General features: G+C 36.3%; 2 protein-coding genes across 9 annotated transcripts in view; one reads left to right on the top strand and one right to left on the bottom strand.

Moving 5' to 3' along the window:
* LOC101886227 (ovostatin) overlaps positions 1 to 21,225 on the bottom strand; it is a 370,063-nt gene that overhangs the window by 53,046 nt on the left and 295,792 nt on the right. The window lies entirely within an intron of this gene.
* On the top strand, positions 10 to 2,866 carry LOC101886572 (protein FAM13A). 8 transcript variants are annotated; one of them, XM_087284118.1, is made up of 10 exons: positions 10 to 118; positions 822 to 835; positions 954 to 979; positions 1,094 to 1,211; positions 1,287 to 1,493; positions 1,577 to 1,754; positions 1,928 to 2,054; positions 2,150 to 2,208; positions 2,303 to 2,389; positions 2,542 to 2,866. In XM_087284118.1, exons 4-10 carry the CDS (start codon positions 1,154 to 1,156, stop codon positions 2,552 to 2,554), a joined length of 729 nt encoding a protein of 242 aa, XP_087140244.1. In that variant the 5' UTR covers positions 10 to 118; positions 822 to 835; positions 954 to 979; positions 1,094 to 1,153; the 3' UTR covers positions 2,555 to 2,866. The 8 variants fall into 8 exon arrangements, with proteins under 8 accessions (XP_087140244.1, XP_087140240.1, XP_087140241.1 ...); XM_087284114.1 differs by having other exon boundaries at positions 2,539 to 2,866; XM_087284115.1 differs by lacking the exon at positions 822 to 835 and having other exon boundaries at positions 2,539 to 2,866.

Here is a 21,225-nt window from a genome sequence, read left to right as displayed (position 1 = left end):
GCTCTCATTGTGAATGAATCATTGAATAGTTGACTTCACTCAGGCCTACACGAGCAGCGTCTTCCTTCGGATTTGTTTGGATCATTTTTGATGGCAAAACAGCACAAATGTTTTAAATGTAAGTAACATTACGCCTTTTGTTGTTGTTAAACTAAACTATAAGTGAATTTGTGCTTATTGGGGGAAACGTGCACTTTTCCTCGTGTAATGCAACTAACTTAATTAAAAAAATCACAGACATGTAAAATAACTTGTATATTGCCATGTCTTGGATTAAATGGGAATTTATTATAACTGCATTGTTATATACTTCATCATCGTTCAGTAAATATTGTGTGCACTTTCTTTGGCTCGCAGATGAATAGCATCCATTAGCATCAGATGCGTTTATGGGCTTTATTTTTAACACTCCTTGGTTAACTGATATTAGTTACCGCGTTTATTTGAGTCTGCTTAATGCACATTATGTTGTTTAATGATTAGACAATTCAACACTGAACTGAGCTCTTTAGCATCTTTTAAAATCGTGAATGGAATGCGTGACGTGATCGGCGCAGGTATTTACAGGCGTTATTTTTAGAATTCTCTGTTGGGTGTTTTGGCGTTGGTGTAGTTGGCGGTGTTTTGTGTGGTTTGCGATTATTTTGATTACTTCGGCTTTGAATTCACGGTTTTTGACACTTTTTTCGGACTTGACTTACGATTTTGGATTGCGATTTTGGCTCTGCTTTGAACTCCCGGTTTTGACCCTTTTCTGCTTCGACCCTCGGCTTTGGACTTGCCCCTGATTGGTTCACCAATCACCGCCTTAAACATGGCAGTGTTGTCAGTTTGTGTAAGTATACGACACACGAACAACAAATTACAATCAGTCTACAAATACTGTTAATAAAAAGCTTCTTGTTTTATATTTAAAAAAATGTATTCCTCATATTTCTTGTTTACATTGACAGGTATTGTAATTAACAGACAACATTAGGTAACTTAAGGCAATTTTTGTTTTGCTGTTCAAATTCAGACTTATCAAACAGATTTAAAGTCACTTTCTAGTGTCCTGTACTTTACAATGCTCCCTATCTTCTGCTTTGTGCAGTTGGAAACACCGAGTGTTGTATTCGGTGTGCCTCTGAGTCACCTGAGGCGACATGGCCAAATGAGACAAGGCCTTCCTTTGGCCCTGACACACATGGTGCAGTTCCTGGACCAGCATGGTGTGTATTATTCACATCACTTCACTTTCTTTTATATTCTAAGAGCTTGTGTTTGTAAAATGTGTATTTGTTTAGGCCTCAGCATCAGTGGCCTCTTCAGAATCAGCGGGAAGGTGAAACAGTACCAGGAACTGAAGAAAAGTTTCAACGACGGAGCCTTCCCTGAGTTTGACATGGAGGATATTCATCCTTTAGCCTCCTTGTTGAAACTTTTCCTGAGGGAACTGCCTGGTGGTCTCATTCCAGAGTCACACGGGAAGCAGCTGTTGAATGTGTTCAGGGGTAAGTGATGAGCAATCATTGTGTGTACTTGACATACAACAAAACTGACACAGCAGTCATCTTGAAATCTTTTTATCATGCAGATTCAAAAGAGGAAGAACGCAATCAGTCCATGAGAATGATCCTGAACACACTTCCAGAGGAACATTTCAACGTCCTCTCTTACCTGTTGTTCTTCCTCTCCCGCGTGGCTGCTGAGAGTCAGCAAAACCTAATGACACCAGCGAATTTATCAATAGTTTTTGGACCCACCATCTTTCAGTAAGTGTTTGTATTTGTGCATTCAGCTGATAGATGCAGTTGTAAAAATAACATATTGAGGTGTCTAGAATTAACCACCATTTCTTTGACACAAAGACTCATAGACGTGGAGCTATAAGTCATAAAATGACTGGTGTAGTTAGTAAGGTGTTGTGTTTTATCTGTATGTGCAGTGTTCCTCTCAGACCTACAATGCTTGAAGAACAGGAACACTATAACACTTTGACTCTGCACCTGCTGGACAATATAACACATCTGCTGCCCAATATGTACCCTCAGACATCCAGCAGCAACACAGCAGTGAGTTAACACTGTGTTTTAAGAGTATATCATTATTTACGTTTGTATATGTATGAAAGATTGAAAAAATTACAATATATGTTTGTGTATTACAGGATGAAGAAGTCTTGACAAATGAAGAGTGTGTCCAACATCTGGCACCCACAGAACTCAAGTACACATGCCAAACACACACATCTACATGCATTATTAGCATTTTTGTCTTATTTGTTAGTCATTTTCATGTTTTCTGTGGATGTGTTTTCCAGATCAAAGTCACCTATCACTGGGCGACTTTCTCAGCTAAAGAAAAGACTGAGAGGCTTTTGGAGAACGATTTGTTCCTGCACAAACAGGTACAATATACAAGCAAAACACATTTATAAAACATTCATATATAAAACACTTGTGTCTGTTGGTGAAAAGTGAAAATATAAGGCTGATTTGTCAGATTACTATAATAAAGGCGAGTTGGTTTATTAATTGTATTTTTCATGCCACATAGCAGTGACACAGACTGAAGAGACCACTGCAGGAATGAAGGCCCAGATATTGGACATTCGAAGATACTGGGCCAATAAGGGGCATCTGAAAAGTCTGGCAATGGTGAGGGTCACCTGCAGTCATTGGGCATGGTGAGGGTCACCAGCGGTCATTGGGCATGGTGAGGGTCACCAGCGGACAATGGGAAAGGTGATGGTCACCGGCAGAAACCAGGCATGGTGACGAGAGACAGTGACACTGTGCTCTGGCAGACTCTACAATGTACATTTGTGAGAAGCAGTGATGCATTTAACTGTGAAAGTGAAATAAAACTATTTCTAAAAGCTGAAGTGTTGACTGTGTTTCTTTTCTCCATGTACTCTTCTTAGCTGAACAAACCAGTTGTGAGAACTAACCAGTGATGAAACAGATGTTTTTAACCTATTTAAATGTGTTTAGATGCCTGTGAATGGCAAATAAAATCGACCTGTGCAGCATATAGTGTAATTGAGTTAAGGTAAATATTATTATGTGGCGTATTCCAGGCGTTTAATTTTCAATCATCTTCAACTCCAGATAATTTATCAGACATACGACGGCGGATATAAAGTTTCCAGCCACAGGCCTCATACTCTTTCAATCAGCACCATCATGTGTACCTTTGTGACAAACACGAAGATAGACCTAAATAGCCTAAAGATTGGTGGAAGAGAGTTGTTTTAATGTCATTTTATTACACCTAATTGTAAGAAATTTCTGCAGACGATGTGTGTAAAACTGTTCAATCATGGAGGGTGTGATGAGGAGCCCCCAAGAGTTCAAGTCTGTCTGTGCGTGCATTTGTGTCCTTGGAGATGCAGGTGGCTGAGGTTTTGGTAACCATAGAAAAGCGAACTGCTGTCTGTGTATCCTGCAAAAGGCAGTGAAATGTCATTCTGCATGTCAATAATTTGACTAAAATATCAATACTCTCATCTTTTTACATTCGATTTGTATTTATTTCTTTTTAATAAAAAAAAGTTAAAAATCTCTGTTTTGGTATATTCCTAATCACAGTAGGCTATAGTCTTAATCGGATTAAAATCAGAGTACGTCTATTTGTGTCCAAGTAAACGTACTCATTGACAAAAAGAATTGGTATTTTAAGAAAAACCATGAATGAGAATTTAAAGGCCAGTTGAAAGAAACGGTAAAGTTAAAAAGGATTTATTTAAAAAAAAAAACTTTGTTTCCTCTAATTTATTAAGACACTTATGTAGCATGTTTTGAACAATTGTAATACAATCTATAATGAACATGTGCACACTGTTCTGGAATATATACATACATTCATTTATTAACCTGATTTTTTAATTAAAAGATTTAGTGTTTAGTGGGGTTTGATCCTGTGACCTTTGGTTAACAGCCCCTGGCTTTAATTAGTAGGCCACACCTCAAGAAAACTTAAATTAACTTAATTATTCTTAATTGCACATAATATAAAATAAAAGGCGTTTCTGAAAATAAGGAAACCAAAAGCAAACAGTTTGCTTGATTTCTCTGCCTCTTCTGCTCAGTGTTTATTGATGTGTGGGCTTTATTTGAGCCACAATTAGACATGTTTATAGAAGTGGAATGTCTTTATATGCGCCGTGTTCCTGTCTCTGTTTATTTGAGCTTGTCGTCCATTGTTTATCTTCACATCACACTCCTCCAGCACAGATGGTGACAAGACTTCTTTGCAGAAACCTAACCTGCATTTGTCACAATAATTCAGCTTTGACTGTAATTAAAAATGCATATAGAATCATGAGTCTGATGACGCTTACTTATAAACACCTTTGAGTATTGTGCTGAGCATCATCCTCTTTATGGCTTTTAAACTATAATAAATATATTAAATCCTTTGAATTATAAATAACATAAAAAAAGATTTGTTTAAAATGCTACATTATTTCAAATAATATATTTCCCACTCTTTGAAATTTTGTTGGTCACATTTTTTTTGATGGTCCGTTTGTTGAATTTAAGATACATTGCATCTACATGCCAACTAATTTTCTTTAGATTGTTAGTAGACTGTTAGGTTAGAGTTAGTGTAAGTTGACATATACTTGAAAAAGTTTCTTAGTCAGTTAAATGTCTGTTTAGCAGCAGTATCAACAAATATTAAGCAGACAGTCTACTATTACTCAAGTGAACCATCAAAATACAGTGTTACCATTTTGCTTACTTTAATTACTAAACACCAAAAAAATTACGTTAGAACAGTAACATTTTTTAAAAATGCATATAGTACTTAACTGTAAAATAATAAAGGACAGAGTCCTTTTAGCATAAAACGTGTAGAAATATTAAATACAATTAGAAAATATTATTGTCAATAACAAAAAGTGTGCCATGTATTTTTTTCAACTGTGGTAGAGATGAGAAATCTATATTAGGTGCAATAACTGTGATTTTCAGTCAAAACAAATAAAACATTATTTCGACCAAATGTTATTTACTCAAACAAACATCAGACAAGCTGAAGATTTACAATTCTCTTAATCCATACAGTAAAACACATTTTCTGAAAGCACATGAATACATGAGAGTTCTCATTCTCTCTCTTTCTTTCTATGGCCTATAAATATTCACTTTAAATCTTAAAATGTTTTACACGTGACAACGAATACTAATAATGCAAAAATGAACAAATTATGTGGATGAAATCTTACTATGGAGAGGAAACAATAATGATGTAAAATGCAGCTTCTGTTAACCAGCAGCAGATGTCGCTCATGTCTCACTTTACTCACTTGCAGATGAAGCTTCACATTTCATCTGTTTGCTGGAAAGAGCAATAAAAAAAGGGGAACTACATTTCCCATTACAGTATAAAATATGAAAGGCTCTAAACAAGCGTACTATTCTCTCAAAGCAGTTAACAGAAAACAGATTGTTTGTGGCTAAGCAAAAACAAAGAACAGCAACAAAAAAAAAATCATCGAGTTAAAATATATCTTTTATATACGTCTTTTAAAGTCAGTGTGAAATCAAAAATGTTCATATTGTTATTCTTTAGGTGAACAATTAATCGGTGCATGTTAATCCACAGACACACACACACACACAAAAATGTTTGTTTTGGTAATCTTCAATCAAAGTTTGATCAATTGCTTCCACATTTGAAAGAAGAAGCTCTGTTGACGTCAGTTTGGTGGCTTCAGCCACATTATTCTAACATCCCTCTTCGAATTACAGCATTGCCAAAATAAGTGAGCTTAGGATTGTTTCGAAATCTTTTTTGTATTTTATTAAGAAAGTATTGACTGGATCTATTCTAAATGATCCTTTGTAATTAAGTAGCTATTTGGGGTGAGCCGTGTATATTTTTTAACATTTAGAACCGATACAATTCCATTGAGAACACTAATAAAGACTTTTCCTTACGATGAGAAAATGTTTTGTTTGGTTTTGTTAATTGCAAAACAAAAATTTTACATGAAAAAATATTTCCTTAATCTTAATATCTTATAAACAATTTTTTTTGTACATAAATGTAAATTTACAAACCAAACAAATAAAAAAAATATATATATATTTTGCTCACTGAAATGCAGTATTACTTACAAAAACAACTGAAATTTGTAAATTATATAATCTTTTTCTTTAATGTGTGATGTATATACTGCTTCTTTTAATTTTTTAAAATGTATTGTTATTTTTTTAAATATATATTTAATTATTCATTTTCTTTTTGGCTTGGTCACAGCGGAATGAACCGCTGGAACTTATCCAGCACATGTTTTACGCAGCAGATGCCCTTCCAGCCGCAACCCATGTCTGGAAAACATCCATACACACTCATTCACACTCAAATACTACAGACAATTGAGCCTACTCAATTCACCTGTACCGCATATCTTTGGACTGTGGGGGAAACCCACGCGAACGTGGGGAGAACATGCAAACTCCACACAGAAATGCCAAGTGACCCAGCTAAGACTCAAACCAGCGACCTTCTTGCTGTGAGGTGACAGCACTACCTACTTTGCCACCGCGTCACCTAAATTTTATATATATATATATATATATATATATATATATATATATATATATATATATATATATATAATAAAAAATAACTAAATAAAATAATCAATAAATTCTTACGGTCTCTTAAGCTAGTTTTTGTGCAAAAAGAAAACCCCGACCCCTACGCAATATTCGCTTCATACTGAAATAAGAATAGCAGGGGGCGGGGCTTTCTTTTTGCATCATTCCCTCTTAGAAACTAATGGCAAGAAAGGTGTGGTTTTCTGGCTGAAGCCATGATATCAACAGAGAAGCACTGCCACACCAAGTGGAAGCAAACGGTCAGACTTTGATTGAAGATTACCAAAACAAACTATTTTTCCTCAGTGGATTAAATTAAATGGATTGACAGATTAATCATTCATGTAAAAAAAGACTAACAATGTGTGTTAGCAAAATATTGTACATTTCAATTTCAAAAGACTTATAAACAACGTTACGGTATCTGTAAGACATTTAACAGCTGAAGAATACATTTGTAATCATTTCTTTTAATATTTCTCAAAGTTTTAATGTTTATTAGTGGAGCTTCTGTTTGCTCTCAGCTGTAATCAGAAATCTCCAAACATAAGCATAGTCAGACATTCTTCAAACTCTTGTACTGTAAGCTGATGTTTGAGGAGATATCCACACTTTATGTCACTAATGCCGTGTCCTGTTTGATGCTCGTAATGAAGGAAACTGATGTTCGCTGTCCAGCAAGTAAAGATCAGGATTGTTAAGTTTTACAACACCACTGGGACAAACAATTACATGAGGTCAGTGTGGTAATGGATCTGTGTCTTTAGAAAAAAGGTCAGAGCAAAAATGTCCAGCTCCCAAAATACATCCTCTGAAGACTAGAACGACTGTTGTTTATGTTCTTCTGACCCTTAAAATGCTGTCTATTTTGAAATGTTGTCAGAAATAATTATAGAATTGTTTTGAGAAATAACGTTATTTTTGTGAGCAACATCCAGGGGAGAAGAAGCGTAAAGATGACTAAAATGAGTAGATGTGAAATGAAGGGCCAGCAGTGGGAGCAGCAGCACAAAACGCACAAATAAAGTGTGGTTCACTCGAGCTCTTTATCTTGAAAGCTTTTTTTCCTTTCCTTGTTTGACCGCTTTTTGTGAGAGGGAAACTGTTTTGTTAGAGTGCAGTTTATGTTCAAGACTTTCATCGTTGGTTCATGTCTGAAAACTATTGATTTGTGAATAACAATGTCATGAACTCATATGTCTATATTTGTGAAGATAGCTGTTAGATATTTTTAGGTTTTTGCACCAAATGTTTGGCAGATTGTCTTATTGCATTTTATTTAATTAATAGATTCCTTAACGTCCTTAACGACTACTTTTTAAATGTTATGAAAGTATTATGAACGCATTTACATATTCAATTGAATATTTACATTTTCAAATTAAAAATTTAACTTGGAATGTAAAACAGTTATGAATTATGAACCGTATGATGCATTATTGAGTTTAACAATATTTTCACTTCTATTTTAGGAAGGATTAGTTCAGTTTAAATGCATTTTATTCACAGTATCTCTTCAAAGTTCATTAAATATTTTTGCACAATATTAGTCTTTTTTTATTAATTTAATTATGTACTTGCATTTGTTGATACAAAATTACAACTTTTTAAAAAAAATTTTATTGTCTATTAAATTTGTTTTGCTTATTAGCATACCAGCTGTTTGTTGGGTTTGATCTCTGCAAACATTCTAATATTGCACATCATTTTAAATTTCGGGGACAAATTTTGGGACAAGTTTGCTAAACATTTTGGAACCACTTCAAATGTTGACCACTATATATACACTCGCCGGCCACTTTAATAGGAACACCTTACTAGTACCCAGTTGGACCTCCTTATGCCTTCAGAACTGCCTTAATCATTTGTGACATAAATTCAACAAGTTACTGGAAATGTTCCTCAGAGATTTTGGTACAAATTGACATGATAGCATCACGCAGTTGCTGCAGATTTGTCGGCTGCACATCCATGATGCAAATTTCCTTTTCCACCTCATCTCAAAGGTGCTCTATTGGATTGAAATATTGTGACTGTGGAGGCCATTTGAGTACAGTGAACTCATTGTCATGTTCAAGAAATCAGTCTGAGATGATTCACGCTTGATGACATGGTGCGTTATCCTGCTGGAAGTAGCCATCAGACGATGGGCACACTGTGGTCATAAAGAGATGGATTGATACAAGACAGAATAGATCCATGCTTTCATGTTGTTGACGCCAAATTCTGACTCTACTATCCAAATGTTGCAGCAGAAATCGAGACTCATCACACCAGGCAATCTTTTTACTATCTTTTACTGTCCAGGTTTGGTGAGCCTGTGCGAACTGTAGCCTCTGTTTTTGTTCTTAGCTGACAGGAGTGGCAGATGTCGTGGTCTTCTGCTGCTGTAGCCCATCCGCCTCAAGGGTTGATATGTTGTGCTCTTCTGCATACCTTGGTTGTAATGAGTGGTTATTTGAGTTACTGTTGTCTTTCTATCAGCTTGATCCTGTCTGGCCATTCTCCTGTCACCTCTGGCATAAACAAGAGAAATTTGCGTTAACAAGCAATTGGACAGGTGTACCTAATAAAGTGGCCAGTTTGTGTATGTATACTTTAAAATCTATATATTTTAGCAGAATTTTAAAAAAAATTAAAAAATCATTACAACATGCATGTTGATGATCAAGTCTATAGTGTTTTGTTTATATATTGAATAAAACATTTTAATGTTTTAAAATGCTTATCTGAGAGAAAAGATTGAGAATCTCCTTCATATTGAGTAAAGCCCCTATTCAGATGTACTTTGCCTCTGCAGACCTGATGGTCTCTGTGTGCCAATATATTTGTCCAGTGTTTGTGTCCATCAGCGTTAGCAACCATAAAACAGCAGGAGCCTCTTGAAGCACCGGCTCCTAGAGGTTAAAGGTCGTCTGGCAGGTGCAGCAGGGGGTCAAGTGCAGGACTGGTGCAGCAGCTATCCTGTCAACCATTTAGGGCTCATTTTTGGAGAGTCCTTCTGTGTTACATCACTTTGAGTAAATCTGGAAAAAAATTAAAAAAATTTTCTTCAAACGTAAATTAATGTGAGTGTTTTTGACAGGGATTTGCTGGGTCATATCGTCCCACTGTGTCTGGTGCTGGAGGCAGGTTGTTCTGCTCAACACTGATACTGCTTTCTTGACCCTTTCAGATCAATTCTGCTGATTGGGAGCTCGACTGTCACAACACCAACTGAAGGCCACTGAGTGCAAGTCTGAAAGGATTTAGCATTAGGAGGATGAGAAATGGAGAAAAAGCTTTTTCTTGAGACTGCTTTGATATTACAAGCATAAACATCACCTGACATTTATATCCGGATTTTTCTTCCTGTTTTATATCAAATTTGGACATGTTTTTAGAGTAACCATAAATGCACACACCACAGATGAATAGGATAAAAAACTAACAAATCAGTATCGCCGTATTTGATTGAAGAGATTCATGCAAACAAACAACCCTGTCATTATTTACTCATTCTCCACTTGTTTCAAACCTGCTGGAGTTTTTATTTTGAATTAAATAGCTTGTTAACTGTGTCTGAAATTAATTGTTAAGAAAAAAAAATTATGTCAGGAGAACCAACAAACCTAATAATTTATTCATAATTGTGTCGACAAGTGTTTTTATGGTACAGAATGTAAATGCTAAGGGGACACCATCATGTCAGTGAGCGCCATCTTTCAGATGAGGCGTTAAACCGAGGTCCTGACTCTCTGTGGTAAATAAAAATCCCATGGCAGATTTCATAAAGAGTAGGGGTGTAACCCTGGTGTCCTGGCCAAATCTCTTCCATTGGCCCTTACCCATCATAGCCTCCCAATCATCCTCATCCATCAAATTGGCTCTATCACTATCTCTCCACTCCCCCATAGCAGGTGTGTGGTGAGCGCACTGGCACCGTTGTCTGTGGCTATTGTCGCATCATCCAAGTGGATGCTGCTCACTGGTGATGGTGTGGAGAGGTTCATGTATGTAAAGCGCTTTGGGTGTGTGGCCATACACAATAAATGCGCTATATAAATACACATTACTTACTAAAAATACTCTCTGAATATTTAACTTTTGTGATATCAATTTCAAATTTGGAAAGTAACTTGGTTAGACGTATGGCTTTCATTTCATTGCATTTTTAAATTTCAGTTTTGTGATGAATATGTATTGATTTGTAATGGGAGAGTAAGACAATCAGAAAGAGAGAATCTGAAAGGCAGCTAAGGCAGATCTAGAATCTAGCAATTAAATTTTGCTAAATATTTATATTTTCTACGGTACAACTTCAATGTTTTATACACTTTTTTCTAGATCTGGCAAGTGTCTTTAAAGTCAGTCTGCTTGTTCAGATGTGTTGAAGTTTATTCATGTCTGTTCAAAAGAGCGGGGCTTAAAGCAAAAATTACAAATGATGTTTTTTTTCTGAATAAGCATACACTCATTTTCATACATCTGGAGATTAACACAAATACAGGTTTTATTTTAAAGTCATATTGAGATTAAAAGTTCATCATCAATATGGTTTTAAAAGTCTTCTTATTACTCTGTAAAAATAATATAAAATACTGTCTAGAAAGAAAGTCGTCATGTTTCTTGGAATACAATTTTAGAAAAACAGGTGAAAATGAAATAACTCCCCTTGGTAAAAGCCATTAGAATATAAATATGATTAAAACAACAAAGTTTAGTACATATCCACTGGATATGAACTATATTATGTTCATATCTATCTGCCTACTTCTGATTATTAATAGCAACCTTTACATATTCATCTATTGTAAATCTCTGTTCATAGTTAATGCATCCGGGATATCATTTTCATAGTACATTCACCTGTAAATATCACCATAGTTTTTCTATCATTTTTACTTTATAATGTATACCCATATCCAGCACTTGCTGCCATTTTACTCCAGGTTGGACCTAAACTGCATTTCGTTGCCTTGTTCTTGTACATGTGTAATGACAATAAAGTTGAATTTAATCTTATCTAATGAATTGGTAAGATTTCTGATTCAGCGTAAGTGATAAAAAAATAAAAATAAAGAATAATGCTTTAAATATGTTCTGTAAGCAAAATCCTGAAGTCTACAAATGCAAGTAAATCTAACGGAACAAAACAAAAGCTCACATTTGTATTTCAAGGGTGAAACAAGACATATGGTTGGCAAAATCTCAAAAGTACCATCGCCATGAAAAACCAATCAATCTCTCTGTAAAACCACCCCTAAAGACTTCTTTGTACACATGATGATGTTGTGGATATCCAGCACTGTCCAAGTCTAGTAGCGATTTTTATTGGACAGTTGTGCAGCTCCTCGCAGCCAATAGAAGTGAATAGCGCTCTTCCTCTCCTAGCAACAGGACCCTTACTTGCGCTAACCATGAGCTTATGGACAAATATTACATAACAAACAAAACCAACTTCACACTTCCTAACAACAGAGCACCCCCACCCTAATTCTTGTTCCCTTTTCAGTCCCAACTCCCAATTTGATGAATGCCTGCCAGGACCAAGCTCGGAAACATGGTAACCAGCTGTGCCCGGCTGGAACACCAGGGCAAAATCAGTCAATGAGCAGGTTAGTTGACGCACAAATTGGAAATTGTCCCTCTTTGGGCCTCTCAGACATATGGTGAAGCTTTGAAGCTGCACAGGGCCGCTCTGTCTCCTGTTTCACGTGGCCCGCCTCAGGTTGCTATGTTTAGCTTGGGAGAGGTGTCACCTAGTCTCCATCAGCACCAGCCAAATCTCCACAAACATTGGGCACAGTTGAGCTGGCTTACCACCTCCAGCCCAGCTGCTGATTCAGAGCCGCGGCGCTGTGAAGACGTCCCGTCTGAAACGGCGACAGGTACTGTGGATGTTAGTACGCCTTACCTGTCACTTCCAGAAATAACAGCGACTGATGCTCTCTTGCAAGCACCATTCGTCTCTTTTAGGTTCAGCCAAATGAGTCCAGACATTTGGGACATTGCTACTCACCAACGAGCGTGAGAAAGACAAACAAGAGGCCGCTCTCTTGATGGCATCCTCTATTCTGGACCGTTGGCGTGACATCTCAAACAAACTGCCGAAAGGGACGTCTCTTTGCTATTTACACTTTTTCAAAAGCACATTAATCTTCTGCAAGTCTTTCCCGTGTATTAGGCATCGCATGTTTATTGTACAGTCTGCAGATTTTTTTTTACAATTTATTAATTGTAAATATTTACAGAGGACTCCTGGCAAACCGAGGTATAGTTAGCACCTCTTTAACGCGCAGTATGTGGATGTAAAGTGGTGCCAAAAATACCCCCAACCACTTTCAGCCTCTTATAACACATCATGTCTAACCAAACTCGTGCATACTTTGTCATATTTCACATTCTGTTTGTTTTTGATCTGCATTATGGTTGCATAAACTAATATTTTAAATGTGTTTGCACCCGGTATTCACATGGGATTTCAGGTTTTGATTACAAGTTGATAATTGAGATGCTTTACCATTTCCACCTTGTTTTAAAGTCTGCATGAACCGGAAGCTTTGAAGGTTTTTTTTTTTTTTTTTGACAAGTCCTAGAGCTTTTCAACTGGCCTAGTTCGCAAGGCAATTTGTCCTGGCCCTCCAAAGAATGTGACCAAGACATCAAAATTAAATTTAGCAAGCAATGCGCTAGCGCCTTCTAGATGCGCCAAGTAGAAAACATCACATGCCATAGCGGTAAAAGTTGTGTGTGGCTTTCAGTACAACGTAAACAAAAGATATGTTTTTATTATTACAAATTATTAAAATGATTATGTATGTATGAACGCAGATGATAACAACAGTTCATTTAAATATTTACATAATATAAAGCTTCAATTTACATTAGACATGACATTCCTCATTTTGCAAGTCATATTTCTCCCGCCCCTCATTTGGGATATTCTTCATGAACTGGCCTCCATGGCAAACTAATTGAATAGCCCTGTCCTAGAGAAAAGGCATATCAAATGACAAAACAGTGGGCGTGGCTTGTTTTTTCAACTTTGAGATGAATGGATGTAGTAAAGTAGGCATTTCAACCAGAATGATCAGGAAAGGGGTTTTAGAAAAGTTGTCACAACCTCAGACACCTCCTGCTCACCATTTCAATTTACTGTCAAAACTGACAGTTGGAGAGGCGTGGTTTTGTAAGTTAGCCACACCCAATACGTCAGACAGACAGAAAATTTAAGATTACAACAAACAATTTCTTTTTTTAATGGCATGCACAGATGAATTCACCACAAAAATAGCAATGTGAGCTAACAAAATTGTATGGTTAGTTTTGATGTCATTTGTACTTTAAAGTCTGCGTGAACAGAAAGTGGCTGAGACTTTTATGTCAGTATGATGATGCAACAACTAATATGAAATATTAAAGGGCACCTATTTCACCCCTTCTTCAAGATTTAAAATGATTATTTTGTGTTTCTAGAATGTGTCTGTAATGTTTCAGCTTAAAACACCCATCAGATTATTTTTTATTATACCTTTTAGAAGTTTGACATTTTCAGCTCTGAGCTGTTTTTGTTGCCTGTGCTTATAATGCTAGTTCGTCCGACCACCGTTCCCTTGTACCTGTCAGAGTTTGCCTCAATTTCCGCCTCGGCTGCATCAGATAAACAGCACAGTGACAGACATAAAGGAAGCAGATCTCAGTTACGTTGGTGAAAAATACTAGAGTGAGAAATTTCCCAATGATTATTTGATGTGTTTGTTGTGGAGTTAATTCAAGCCTTTCTGCAACGATGAGTCACACGTCATTACAAAGTTCATGCACACTTTTCGTTTGCATATGTATTTGTTATTATTTTGTCTTCAATTCGCAAATTTAATACAATTAATTTTTGCTCATAAAATGATCATGCAAAGCGGATATCGAGATAACTTTATTCTGTCTGTAAAAAATAATAATCTCAAAGATGCTTCACACGTGTAGTGAGGTGATTTCAGTGAGGATGATTTACGCTTTTAATGTGAACACAGCGTCGCTTCCTCCATCTTTTGACAATTCATTATGAGCAACACATAGGAAACATAATGATTTCCTTGTCGGCGAGTGTGAGGATGGATGTTTCCTCTGCGGTGCTCAGCCGTGGCGGCGCCTGCCTGCTTCAGGACAGTGTGGATATTGTCATTTCCTCGCTGACTGAGCTCAGTCTCCCCCACCCTACTGTAGCAAACGACACCCTCACTTCATAAAAGACACATTTGTTTTAACTCTCGTGCCGTTCTCTATTGTTATGCGCTCCGAGTCGCATTTCTGCTTATTTTCAGATTCCCCGTTAAACAAAGGCTTTTGCATTGAGCAGGAGGAGAACAAACACATTTGTTAGATTGAAAACATCTTGGGTTTGTGTGACAATCGGGACATTGTGTACAAGAGTGATCGACAAAAATATAAAAGGCTGGTATTAAAAATATGGGGATTATATGCTGATGTTACCTATAGACTTCTTAAAGGGAAAGTTCACTCAAAACTGAAAATGTGTTCACTATTTACTCACCCTCAAGTGGTTTCAAACCTTTATGTGTCTCTTTTCTCAGTTAAACTCAAAAGAAGATATTTTGGAGAAAGCTGAAAAGCTGTGACTATTGACTTTGATAGAAGAAAAAGCAAATACTATAAAATTTAATGGCTACAGATTTCCAGCTTTCTTCAAAATATATTTTTTAGTGTTCAACAGAAGAAAGAAACTCAAACAGATTTGTTGCAAGTGAAGTGTGAGGAAATGACAGGATTTTCCCCTTTAACTAGCTGAACCTGCCTGTCATTTTCATTTCCTTCAGCTTAGACCCTTCAATAATCATAGGTTGCCACAGTAGAATGAACCGCCAACTTATCTAGCATATGTTTTACACAGCGGATGCCCTTCCAGCTGCAACCCAGTACTGAAAAACACCCATACACATGCATTCACACACCAATTTAGTTTATTCAATTCACCTACCACATGTCTTTGATACTGTTGGGGAAACCAAAGCACCCAAAAGAAACCCACACAAACACAGGGAGAACATGCAAACTCCAGACAGAAATGACAACTGATTAAGCTGGGACTCGAACCAGGAACCTTCTTGCTGTGAGGCCACAGTGCTAACCACTGAGCCTCCATGTCACCCCATTCTGAAGTCATATAACTATATTTTTTTCATGGTGATCAACATTGCAGTGTAGGTCCATATTTCTGGTAAAGTTTTCATTTAATGACTTGAAAATTTTGGTCGTACTCTCAAGTAATTAAATATTGGCTATGATATTTTTTAAATATACTCATATTCTCAAGGGCCTAAAATTAACGCTTGCCATGCACCAAATGTGAGTACAAATAAATGTTGCATACATGTTGCCAACAATGTTACTTGCCAGTTGGCTAGTAGCTTTTTTAATAATTCTGAGAATGTGATATGGTTTGGCATGATTATCAAATCGCAAACACTGCATAGTAATTATAAACGTAATCTAGTGCTTCATGTGATCACCTGAACACCTCATAATAACTTGTGTTATCATTGTTTGGAGAGGTGTTGTTTACAGTAAATGCTGCTCCACATAAATAAGCTTTGTGACACTTGTAAAAATAAAACATTCGAATTTTTCTTCGGCTTAGTCACTTTATTCATCAGAGGTCGCCACAACGGATTAAACCGCTAACTTATCCAGCATATGCTTTACACAGCGGATGCCTTTCCAGCTGCAAGCCAGTACTGGGAAAGAAAATGAGGCCTTGTTTACACTAATTAGTTTTAGTTTTAAAATGCTGTTTTAGAACAAAAACGATCCATGTCCACACTGGCATTTCACAAAGCATTTCTGAAAAAATCTCTGTGAAAACATGCAAAACGTGTGTTTTAAAACTAAAACGTATTAGTTTAAACAGGGCCTGAGAATGAGGTTTTAAAATCTGTCAACAAAAACAATTGAAAAAGAGAAGTTTTTATGTAGTTTTCTGAAAAAAGAGCTCTAGGTTGACCTTTAAAGGAAAGAATAAAAACATTAACTAATAGTTTTAGCTGAAGTGTAATTTTATTTTTTGGCTGGTAAAAATTATTTATTAAGGGTACATTCTTTGTAGCCCCTGTGAAATTTTGTGAATTGTTAAACTTTTAGCAAATGGTAACCTTGCTTTGCAATTATTGGTATTCAAAGAAACCCACTGACCTTGAGCAGGTCATTTCTATGACATGCTTTTGTTCTTGCGTGGTTCTGCAAAATGTGAAAAACTTAAGTAAATCAGAAAAAAAAACTTAGAAATAAATAAATAGAAAGTTGAAACATGGTGGGCGTCATGGTGGCGCAGTGGGTAGAACAATTACCTCACAGCAAGAAGGTCGCTGGTTCGAGCCTCAGTTGGCATGACTGTGTAAAGTTAGCTTGTTCTCCTTAGCTTGTTCGTGTGGGTTTCCTCCTGGTGCTCTGGTTTCCCCCACAGTCCAATCAAAGACATGCGCTATAGGTGAATTGGTTAAGCTAAATTGTCCGTAATGTATGGGTGTAAAAGGTTGTTGTTTCGAGTCCAGCTGGTTGCAACTGGAAGGGTTTCCTCTGTGTAAAACATGTGCTGGAATAGTTGGTGGTTCATTCCGCTGTGATAAATCAGAGACTAAACCGAAGGTAAATAAATGAATGAATAAAACATGGTTTAATTTTTATGTCAAGTTAAATTATCATAGTGTCATTACATATTGATCATATCATAATAATTTCTTTCTAAAACATGCTGGGTTCCACACAATTATTTCATGTTTTCCCAACATATCAATTAAAATTTCGTGGCTTGAACATAAAACAATTAAGTTGTCCCAAAAAATCTCAAGAAGAGTGCTTGTAGTTGAAGTAGTAGTTTGAACAAGAAGCAATATATATGTATTTTTGAGGATGGTTAATAAATTCACAAATACAGCGCTCAGCATATATAAGTATACCCCACACAAGTCTATCTTTTAAATTCATATTTATAATAGAAAGCTATACAATATTATATTTGAGGGTATACGGTAGATTAGGCAGTGCTGAAGCCAAATCAGGAGCTTATCTAACAAAATATCTTATATTATACGATAACTGTCCAAAAACTAGTACAGCCAAATGTATATGTTAAAGAAACATATTAAGTAAAAATTTTAAAAAGAGGTAAAATCATGAGAAGCAAAAGAAAAAAAAAACTGAATAACTGAGTTGCAATTTTGTAGATTTTTTTTTTTTTTTTTTGCAATATTTTGCTTAAATTTAATTGCATTATCTTTCAATTTCTAAATATGTTTGGTGACTAAAACATTATTTTAATAAGTATATGTTTAATAAATCTGTTTAGTTTAAATGCACCAAAATACATGCCTTTATTTACTAAGAAATTAATACAAATATTCATTTTCAAAATGGGGTGTACTCAATTATGCTGCACACTGTAGGTAAAAGCAACATCCCAAAGTCAATGACCCGCAGATGAGCAAAAAGTCCATTCTAAAGTTTACATAAGCGTCCGTTTCCTCCGGTGCCCTTGGCTGCGGTGTGTAAGGTGAGCAGATCGCGTGTCTCCAGTAACAACACCTGCTTCTCTGCCGTTCTGCTTAATATCTCCGGCACTCCTCTTATCAGCTTTGACTGCCAACTTCCGAGTTTTAGGAAAACACCAAATTGCCTCCCTGATCCCCTCATTCCAGCGACTCAGTGAAGCAGCGAGCAGGCCTCGTCCGATCGGCCTGGAAACGGTGCCATATGAGTGTGCGCCAGCTTCCGATGGCATTAATGCAGCAAATTGACCCTTTCGCTCAGCACTGCCAACTGTGAGGCTGAGAGAGAGGAGACTGATAGCTGACATGTGTGCATTGTGATACAGGCCGACTCAGACTGCTGGCGAGACTTTGGGTTGCCACATGAATGGATTCACTGTGGCCCTCAGAAAAGCTCCCACTTCCACATGGCAAAGCTGGAAGAGAATGCTTTTCGATAGCCTCTTGGCAAAGCAGATTGGGGGTATTGGACAACATTATGCACAATAAATGAAAGGGGGATTATGTAACTCTTCAGAAAGCATCGACAAAAATACCCTGCCAGAGCAGAAAAAGTGTTTTCTAGGTGACATGTTGTTTGGTTGTTCAAGCTATTTTCAGAAACACTGGAGCTGTGTGAGATTGCTTCTTCAACTCTGGGCACTCTTGAAAAAAAATAAACTTTCTGCAGGCACTTTCCGCGTTTAATTTGTCCACCAACAATGTTCCACAGTCAGTGTGAAGGATCACAGAAGGAAAGTCATGAACATTTCCAACACTGTGTCATTTCCAGCGCAGTTGACATTTGAAACTTAAAAAAAATTAAATATAGATTGATTCTGTTTTGTCTTACTAAAACTCATTTCACTGCTAACAAATTGTTGTTTATGTGATAAAACTGCTTTTATAGAAACTAAATTACTTGCAATGGAAATTAGGCCACAATTAATTATTCAAAAAACATTCTGTGTTGTCTTACTAAATATAATTTCATAGCGAACAAATTGTTTTTGGGGCAAAACTGCTTTTTTTTTCTAGAGGCTAAATTGCTTACAATGAAATCATGCCACTCTTACATTAGATTATTTTTAAAAAATTATTTTGTTTCTCAGTAAAACTAATTTCATAGTGAACCAATTGTTGTTTAGGGGACAAAACTGCTTTCATAGGGGCTAAATTGCTTGCAATAGAAATTATGCCACTCCCACAATTAATTATTCATAACAGAAATATTTTTTTACAAGTTTTGTGATCTCTCTTTTACACACAACTGAGTAACTGCATTTCTGTCATTTTGGAGCAAATCATATAATGTACACTACCATGTTTGGGACCAGCATTTTTTTTTTAATTAGGTTAAGACAGTAATGATAAATTAAAGGATGCATTTTTTTTATTTAACATCTGAAAGTCTGGTTTTCAGGAAAAGTTTAAAGGTGCTGTGCATTAAAATACCATAATATGTTTGCAGATATTGATGCCAAGCGAACATTCTTGTTTATCTGAAAAACAATGCTGAAGTCAGATATTCTGCTTTGAAAATGTGCGCTACGTGCAGGAAAGTTTGTCTTTGTTTTGGTCCCTTTAACCCACTACTACCATTTTAGCCAATTATATTTCGGCACCCCAGGTTGCCTTGGTGGAAAAAACCCATATTTGATTGATTAATTTCATTTATTCAGGCTCTCAAAGTGTGTCCGCAACAGAAATGTGACCTTCTGTGGACAGTAGCAGACTCAGAAATGAAATGCAGATTCACATGAGGTTATTGATTAGCAAATAATATAAATATTATGAACATAAACATTAGGTGTGCAGGTTACATTGTAACCGTGACCTAAAGCTGGATTTATACTTTCGCTTGGTGCCGTATCGTGCACTTCCACTGACTGTGTGCGCACCTCGAGAAATGGACGAGGCTTTATACTTGCCGCGCTCGCCATTGTGATATTCTTTAAAACGACTGGGGGTGGTCAAGAGAAACCCACTGTAAAATCAGACAGATAATCGGAGAAGTAGGACGTTTCCGGAATTACGTCATATAGTAAGTCATTCAGTATTTTTAAACTAATTATTTTTTATTATTTTTATTAATTATTTTAATGATTACAAGGATTTTTATATTCAAGATGTTTTTTAAATCCAACTTTAATGCATCACTTGCTTTTGATCATATCTCGGACAGTTTTACCTTTTAAAGTTTATTAAAATATTAGTGACAAAGAGAACATGAGTTGCTCTACAAATATATTTTTATTATAGCAAGAAAGCAAAAAAAGTACACTTACTAAAAAATACAGATGGTTTTTACACATTACTGTCAGGCTACTTTCTGTTCTCTACTTCCTGACCTTCCTGTTCCTACTACATTCCTGACCATTCCTCACCAATAAAACCTAGAGAAACAGGGCATCAGTATATTGTAAACTGATAGGTTTAAATATTCCTTCCCAGTTATCAAAGAAATAATTCTGACTTTAATATAGTTTTGCAACTATTAAATTGTTTTAAACTCAAAATTGCAATATATAAATCAGTGTAAACCTATGAACGGTGGAAAAACATATTCTGTAATTGTGTACCTGGTCTCCACTTTTGCCATGACCTCTTTTAGTTTTAACAAACTTATCCCTCAGGTTTTTCCAAACCTTTTAACAAAAACTTTCTCCTTTCCCACAGCTGTTGCAATTTCTAGCCAAGAATTACTGATCATTAGGTTATCTCTATGATCATGGATCATAAAGATGTCTGTACAGTCATACATGTTTCAGACAAAATCACTTCAAAGTGTTTCATAGTCAACTCAAATCAAATGCGGCTCCGCGCGCACTGTTCCCTTGAGTCTCAAAAAAAAAAGATGACTCCGCGATGACGTCACGTTCGACATGCGCACTCAAGCGAACAAGCAGAAGCATCGAGTATAAACCAATCTTAACAACAAGCTACGTGATGAGATGTGCATTGATAAGCAATTTGGCTGTTTGCACCAGACGAAACCCAAAAGAAATGTAAATACAGCCATTCAGAAGCACAGAATATGCACCCACTCACCAAATGGTAAGGTTTATAATTGAATTAATACATATTAAACCTCTTTGACATTATTAAATGTA

The sequence above is a fragment of the Danio rerio genome, chromosome 15 (genome assembly GCF_052040795.2).
Source record: "Danio rerio strain M-AB ecotype USA chromosome 15, GRCz13ab, whole genome shotgun sequence".
In the NCBI taxonomy this organism is placed as follows: domain Eukaryota; kingdom Metazoa; phylum Chordata; class Actinopteri; order Cypriniformes; family Danionidae; genus Danio; species Danio rerio.
Note: the sequence above shows the minus strand (reverse complement) of the source record. Positions and strands in the feature narration are given on the sequence as shown.